The sequence below is a fragment of the Pteropus vampyrus genome, unplaced genomic scaffold (genome assembly GCF_000151845.1).
Source record: "Pteropus vampyrus isolate Shadow unplaced genomic scaffold, Pvam_2.0 Scaffold468, whole genome shotgun sequence".
NCBI lineage: Eukaryota > Metazoa > Chordata > Mammalia > Chiroptera > Pteropodidae > Pteropus > Pteropus vampyrus.
Window position 1 is genome coordinate 294,461 of NW_011889249.1, and position 8,137 is coordinate 302,597.

At 53.3% G+C, this 8,137-nt stretch overlaps 1 protein-coding gene across 1 annotated transcript in view; it reads left to right on the forward strand.

Annotated features, from left to right (window-relative positions):
- Window positions 1-8,137, forward strand: part of TPO (thyroid peroxidase) — a gene marked incomplete at its 3' end in the record, with an annotated part of 36,283 nt that overhangs the window by 9,839 nt on the left and 18,307 nt on the right. Inside the window, exons 5-7 of the mRNA XM_011382228.1 lie at window positions 3,096-3,225; window positions 3,650-3,856; window positions 8,028-8,135. Coding sequence (XP_011380530.1) covers window positions 3,096-3,225; window positions 3,650-3,856; window positions 8,028-8,135 — 445 coding nt within the window. The remainder of the gene's footprint in view (window positions 1-3,095; window positions 3,226-3,649; window positions 3,857-8,027; window positions 8,136-8,137) is intronic.

Below are 8,137 nucleotides of genomic sequence, written 5' to 3' on the forward strand. Positions count from 1 at the left end.
CTCTGCTGGGGCACTCGTCAGCTGCCACCCATCCAGATCTGATAAAGGGACAACATGGTGCTACAAGCCGACCCCACTAGGAGCAGAGAGTCTGCGGTAACAAGTGAGCCATGTCCAAGAGCAGCGTCCTGAAGCCCCAGGGGGCCTGCACGAAGGCCACAGGTTCCTGGCCACTGGCATCTAGCGCACAGTGTCCAGGGCCCCACGGCTGCGGGCGTTCACCGGGCGTTCACCGGGCGTGTGGGCGCTGCCAGGCTGTCCCCCCGGCCTGCGAGAGGCTGATGCAGAACCCATTCAGCAAACAGGTCGCTGCCCAGGCCGTTAGGATCCAGTGCTGTTCACGGGGTGGATGGCGGCACCTGCGAGCGGCTCTTCAGGGAGGACGAGCCGGCGGCAAGGACCCGAGCGCTTGGCGAGAGGCCGCTGGTCCCCCCGCTGACACGCCGCTAGGGAAAGACCGGGCTGTCCCGCATCGTTTGCAAACGCAGCCGCTCTGGCGTGCTGGCAGTGATGATGTGCTGACAACAGGCGCTCCCCACCCTGTCCCCATGGACACGCGGCCAGCGCCCACCTCCACCCGCGGCCACACCGTTCCTGATGTGGCTCCCGCAGGGCGTAGCGCTGATGTGAGCAGCTGTAGCAGCGAAGTCCCTTCTCCCGAGTGTCAGGAACCATACGTGTCACTAGGAGACCCGCAGAAGGAAGAACACCCCCTGCTCTGTCCATGGCCGTGAGACATGCTGACTCTGGGCTGCCCAGATCACAGACGGCGCTTGGGCCTGTCCTACCCGTCCCCCTGGCATAGAACGACCTGCAATGTCATGTCCCTAGGGTTAGCGATGCTGTAATGTCGACTGGGCAGTGACATGGTGACAACCACACACAGAGCCAGGTGGGCACGAGGCTTACCAGGCGGTCATCGCGTCGGACCACAGGTGTCCAATCACCACTGCGCACCTGGAACCAGCACAATGCTGTATGTCAGCTGTATTCAAAATGTTTTAATTGTGTAAAAAATAATAATAATTTAGTGCCAAAACCAAGCAAGTAAATTTTTACTCTCACATATTTGCAAACACGTGAAGTGTTGAGAAAGCACTCCGCCTGTCGCCCCACGTGCTCTCGGGTCCGCACACCAGATGCCGGGCGGGGCCTTAAAACATCTAGACGCGAATCTTTGCCGATTCAAACTGTCCTGCCACGTGACCCCAAGGAGCCCAGCACTGCTTGTCTGCTGCGAACTCACAACTCGCACCCTTCTCCCTTCGTGCAAAGACCGTGCAGTCGCCAAGGAAACGCCCGCCTGCCGGGTGTTCCCACGTGGGCTCGGCGATAAATGCCAGCGCACGTACCTGCCGCAGTGTGTACCCAAAGTAACCCGTTTCCTAAAAGCAGAATACAGTTTTTCTTAACATAAAATTTCTTTTTGGTTCTTTGAACTGATCGTTCCATTCTAAATCAGCTACCATTTTTTTCAAGTGTAGGATATTTTATGATTGAAGGTCTTTTATTTTCCCCTTTTACGTATGCCATTACTTTATGTATGCCCTGTAAGTTTATAAAATTTGATATCTTATTTTTATGTAAACATTTTCACTTATTTTTATATATTTACGTATACATTTACACGTTCAGATATTTATTTTACGTATGTTACGTATTTTATAAGTTGAAATTCTATGTTTAGAACGTTTCCACAGAGCATAAGGGCCTAAGTGTTCATTGTTTTCTTCAAGATGGAGATTATTTTTACAACTACTACAAGGACACGATTGATCAAATCAGCACAAATGTCGATAAGTAGTTATTAAACATAGAGATATATTTTTATTGGAATTAACTTATTGATGAGATGGTTGGAACGTTCCAGTTAGCTCCTTGTTCATCTTTTGTGGTATCCCCTTCACCCTCGAGGCATTCCACTGTGGACTGTGAATTAGATGGTTGCCTTCCTTACTGGAGAGGGAGGCAGAGCCAACAGCGATCCTCTGCCTGTCCCACCTCTGTAGGAGTGCACGTTAGGTACCCTGTAGACAGATGGCCAGGAACAGAAGTTTAGTTACAGTGATGGAAGCTAATCCTCGAAATCCTTTCTGAGACATAGCAGAAAAGGAACGTATGAAGACATACCACTAAAATTACTTTTATTGATCTGTCAGCAAACAACTCGATCAGGCTGTCCTTCGATTCTTTTTTATAGCAAAAATTCGAAAGCATCTGATTTGCACAAGGATTAGTTACCAGTCATTACTCTTATTTTCTCAATTTCTGGAAAGTTTTCCAGGACCTATTACATCACTCTTAATTACACCTGTGATTTTACTGAGAGGTAACTTCCTTGCCACGATCTGCTCAGAAGTAGATCAAAATGTTATCAAACACAGCTTTGCCTCATCGTGCACTTTATATCTTTGACGAAATATAGTTTGACTGATAGGAAGAATTTGCAGATCAATCTGTGTGTGGAGAACTGCCATCTCGCCCAACCTGCCGGTCCCCTCCGCCAGCTCCATCCAGTACGGTTCGTGGCTCTCGGAAGACACCTGACGTGTTTCCTTCAGATGAACGTATGAGCACACGCGCCCTTGACGGCCATCTCACTTTCGAATTCAGAACATCTCGGCACGTCGCAGCAAACCATGTTGCTGGCAGAAACTCCAAGCTCGGGGACGATCTATGAGACAGGACAAGGCACAGCGCCCGGCACACTGTATGGCGCTGTGAACAGAAGTCAGACACAGCGGCACTCCCGTCGGCCTCTCCGTTGGGGGTGGGAAGCCCTCTTTGTCTCTCCTCCCGGCAGGGACCTGCTGCATGGCCCACAGGGCGACACCTGGCGGGGATGGGAGAAGAGGGGAAGGCTGTTGGACAGGGCGGGTGGAAGGACGCCCCAGTGCCAGGGTGTCTCAGGCTGAGGGTGTGTGACCTCGAGACCCCCATGTCCAGCATCCCTAGAGCCTCGCGGCCGCCGGTGTGAGGCAGGACCAGTCCGGAGCCCAGCTTCACCCACTGGCCTCGGGTGGTTCGCTGCATGCAGGCTGCGGCCACCTGCCCTGCTGTCCCCGGCTCATGCGTGTACCCGCTTGTTTCTGCAGAGACCACCCCAGGTGGGGCGCCTCCAACACGGCCCTGGCGAGATGGCTGCCCCCCGTCTACGAGGACGGCATCAGTGAGCCCAGAGGCTGGAACCCCCACTTCCTGTACCACGGGGTCCCCCTGCCCCCGGTCGGTACCCCGGAAGGCCGCGTGGAGTGTACGGGGGTTGGGTCCCCATGGTGCTGGAGGAAGCCCTCCTTCACGGCACCTGGCCCACGGAGCGGGCTCCCCGCGGGTGGGCGCTGACCTGAATCCTGGGACCTCGCCCCACTGCGAGGTGGGGGATCACATCTCACCAGCTCTCCAGGGGGATGATGCAGGTTTAGACTGAGGTCCGGCTAACACTGTGCCCTTTACAACCTCCGCGGTTCCGATAGACCCTGTGCTCGCACGTGGAGGACTGGGCTGTTCAGAGACGCTTGCCAATTAAGTGGGTCGCTCATTTATGCAAAGGTGACGATGGCCACCCTACTTTCGGGGCAAATTAGCTGCCTCAAACCTAAGCTAATCCCCCTAACTCAAACCTAATCCACCTAACTCTTTCTTCATCCAGGTGCGGGAGGTGACAAGACAAGTTATTGAAGTTTCCAATGAGGCTGTCACAGAGGATGACCAGTACACCGATATGCTGATGGCGTGGGGACAGTATATCGGTCACGACATTGCCTTCACGCCTCAGAGTGTCAGTGAAGCTCCGTTCGGGGGAGGGGCGGATTGCCAGCTGACCTGTGAGAACCGAAACCCGTGCTTTCCCATACAGGTAGAACTTCTCCAGTTTTTATTTTTATCATGAAACTGGTAGATGCCATTTTAAAAAACCAAATGGAAGTTCCTTTGTCCTTTCCTGGGGTAATGGGAACAGCTGTTAAGACTGTCCCATGCATCCCACTGTAAATAACCTGTGCACACGTGTGCAGGTGATAGATGCATGTGTGTGTGGGCTTCGTTTACACCCACGTGGGCCGTGCCCGCATCGTCCTGGACCTGGGCTGCTCAGCAATAGTTCGTGTCCTTCTCTCTATGTCAGTAAATGGACTGGACGTGGGTGGTTTGTCTTGATGCCCATTGTGTGTCGCGTTGTACTTCATTCAGCCAATTGACTTCTTAACGAGCATTTAAGTAGTTTTCAGCTTTGTTGCTGTGGTGGTGTCACAAATAACGAAGCTGACATAGTCAGACCTCAGGGTTGGTGTGCCTGTGCACACCTGGCTGACAAGCCACCGGGGAGAGGCCTGTAGCTTTGGCGGGTCCGCACACCAGATGCCGGGCGGGGCCTTAAAACATCTAGACGCGAATCTTTGCCGATTCAAACTGTCCTGCCACGTGACCCCAAGGAGCCCAGCACTGCTTGTCTGCTGCGAACTCACAACTCGCACCCTTCTCCCTTCGTGCAAAGACCGTGCAGTCGCCAAGGAAACGCCCGCCTGCCGGGTGTTCCCACGTGGGCTCAGCGATAAATGCCAGCGCACGTACCTGCCGCAGTCTGTACCCAAAGTAACCCGTTTCCTAAAAGCAGAATACAGTTTTTCTTAACATAAAATTTCTTTTTGGTTCTTTGAACTGATCGTTCCATTCTAAATCAGCTACCATTTTTTTCAAGTGTAGGATATTTTATGATTGAAGGTCTTTTATTTTCCCCTTTTACGTATGCCATTACTTTATGTATGCCCTGTAAGTTTATAAAATTTGATATCTTATTTTTATGTAAACATTTTCACTTATTTTTATATATTTACATATACATTTACACGTTCAGATATTTATTTTACGTATGTTACGTATTTTATAAGTTGAAATTCCATGTTTAGAACGTTTCCACAGAGCATAAGGGCCTAAGTGTTCATTGTTTTCTTCAAGATGGAGATTATTTTTACAACTACTACAAGGACACGATTGATCAAATCAGCACAAATGTCGATAAGTAATTATTAAACATAGAGATATGTTTTTATTGGAATTAACTTATTGATGAGATGGTTGGAACGTTCCAGTTAGCGCCTTGTTCATCTTTTATGGTATCCCCTTCACCCTCGAGGCATTCCACTGTGGACTGTGAATTAGATGGTTGCCTTCCTTACTGGAGAGGGAGGCAGAGCCAACAGCGATCCTCTGCCTGTCCCACCTCTGTAGGAGTGCACGTTAGGTACCCTGTAGACAGATGGCCAGGAACAGAAGTTTAGTTACAGTGATGGAAGCTAATCCTCGAAATCCTTTCTGAGACATAGCAGAAAAGGAACGTATGAAGACATACCACTAAAATTACTTTTATTGATCTGTCAGCAAACAACTCGATCAGGCTGTCCTTCGATTCTTTTTTATAGCAAAAATTCGAAAGCATCTGATTTGCACAAGGATTAGTTACCAGTCATTACTCTTATTTTCTCAATTTCTGGAAAGTTTTCCAGGACCTATTACATCACTCTTAATTACACCTGTGATTTTACTGAGCGGTAACTTCCTTGCCACGATCTGCTCAGAAGTAGATCAAAATGTTATCAAACACAGCTTTGCCTCATCGTGCACTTTATATCTTTGACGAAATATAGTTTGACTGATAGGAAGAATTTGCAGATCAATCTGTGTGTGGAGAACTGCCATCTCGCCCAACCTGCCGGTCCCCTCCGCCAGCTCCATCCAGTACGGTTCGTGGCTCTCGGAAGACACCTGACGTGTTTCCTTCAGATGAACGTATGAGCACACGCGCCCTTGACGGCCATCTCACTTTCGAATTCAGAACATCTCGGCACGTCGCAGCAAACCATGTTGCTGGCAGAAACTCCAAGCTCGGGGACGATCTATGAGACAGGACAAGGCACAGCGCCCGGCACACTGTATGGCGCTGTGAACAGAAGTCAGACACAGCGGCACTCCCGTCGGCCTCTCCGTCGGGGGGGGGAAGCCCTCTGCGTCTCTCCTCCAGGCAGGGACCCGCTGCATGGCCCACAGGGCGACACCTGGCGGGGATGGGAGAAGAGGGGAAGGCTGTTGGACAGGGCGGGTGGAAGGACGCCCCAGTGCCAGGGTGTCTCAGGCTGAGGGTGTGTGACCTCGAGACCCCCATGTCCAGCATCCCTAGAGCCTCGCGGCCGCCGGTGTGAGGCAGGACCAGTCCGGAGCCCAGCTTCACCCACTGGCCTCGGGTGGTTCGCTGCATGCAGGCTGCGGCCACCTGCCCTGCTGTCCCCGGCTCATGCGTGTACCCGCTTGTTTCTGCAGAGACCACCCCAGGTGGGGCGCCTCCAACACGGCCCTGGCGAGATGGCTGCCCCCCGTCTACGAGGACGGCATCAGTGAGCCCAGAGGCTGGAACCCCCACTTCCTGTACCACGGGGTCCCCCTGCCCCCGGTCGGTACCCCGGAAGGCCGCGTGGAGTGTACGGGGGTTGGGTCCCCATGGTGCTGGAGGAAGCCCTCCTTCACGGCACCTGGCCCACGGAGCGGGCTCCCCGCGGGTGGGCGCTGACCTGAATCCTGGGACCTCGCCCCACTGCGAGGTGGGGGATCACATCTCACCAGCTCTCCAGGGGGATGATGCAGGTTTAGACTGAGGTCCGGCTAACACTGTGCCCTTTACAACCTCCGCGGTTCCGATAGACCCTGTGCTCGCACGTGGAGGACTGGGCTGTTCAGAGACGCTTGCCAATTAAGTGGGTCGCTCATTTATGCAAAGGTGACGATGGCCACCCTACTTTCGGGGCAAATTAGCTGCCTCAAACCTAAGCTAATCCCCCTAACTCAAACCTAATCCACCTAACTCTTTCTTCATCCAGGTGCGGGAGGTGACAAGACAAGTTATTGAAGTTTCCAATGAGGCTGTCACAGAGGATGACCAGTACACCGATATGCTGATGGCGTGGGGACAGTATATCGGTCACGACATTGCCTTCACGCCTCAGAGTGTCAGTGAAGCTCCGTTCGGGGGAGGGGCGGATTGCCAGCTGACCTGTGAGAACCGAAACCCGTGCTTTCCCATACAGGTAGAACTTCTCCAGTTTTTATTTTTATCATGAAACTGGTAGATGCCATTTTAAAAAACCAAATGGAAGTTCCTTTGTCCTTTCCTGGGGTAATGGGAACAGCTGTAAGACTGTCCCATGCATCCCACTGTAAATAACCTGTGCACATGTGTGCAGGTGATAGATGCATGTGTGTGTGGGCTTCGTTTACACCCACGTGGGCCGTGCCCGCATCGTCCTGGACCTGGGCTGCTCAGCAATAGTTCGTGTCCTTCTCTCTATGTCAGTAAATGGACTGGACGTGGGTGGTTTGTCTTGATGCCCATTGTGTGTCGCGTTGTACTTCATTCAGCCAATTGACTTCTTAACGAGCATTTAAGTAGTTTTCAGCTTTGTTGCTGTGGTGGTGTCACAAATAACGAAGCTGACATAGTCAGACCTCAGTGTTGGTGTGCCTGTGCACACCTGGCTGACAAGCCACCGGGGAGAGGCCTGTAGCTTTGGAGTGAGGGCCCAGAATCCCGAAAGACACTGCAAAATTCCTCAGTCAGTTTCGGCCACTCTGCCTAGGAGGGAAGACTGTTTCAGATGGGTCTCATTAATTGGGGCCTCCGTCCTCGCCGACGTTGTTCCCAGAAACCTTCGCTGCAGCTGTTCTGGCCACGCCGAGCTGTGCTTGGGGCGGCCAGTAAGAGAGCCGGCAGTTAGGCCACCCGGGCAGGCTGTGCAGAGGGGGCCCCCGCAGGGAGGCGGGAAGCAGAAGAGGCCGGAAGGAGAGCCACGTTGGGGACGGGGTGATGAGCAGCACGATGGCACCGGGCCGCGCAAACCACTTGGCACCTTGCCCAGAGGGTGCGACGGGCCTGGACTGAGGGCGGACATGCGGTGTCCTGGGTCTGGCCAGCTGGGGCTCCTAGCGTCTGTGGAGAGGGCGCCGCCGAGAGCCCAGGGTGAGCTGAGCGCCCTTCCCCGCAGCTCCCCGCCAACGCCTCGCCGGCCGCCGGGCCCGCCTGCCTGCCCTTCTACCGGTCGTCGGCCGCCTGCGGCACCGGGGCCCAGGGCGCCTTCTTCGGCAACCTGTCCGC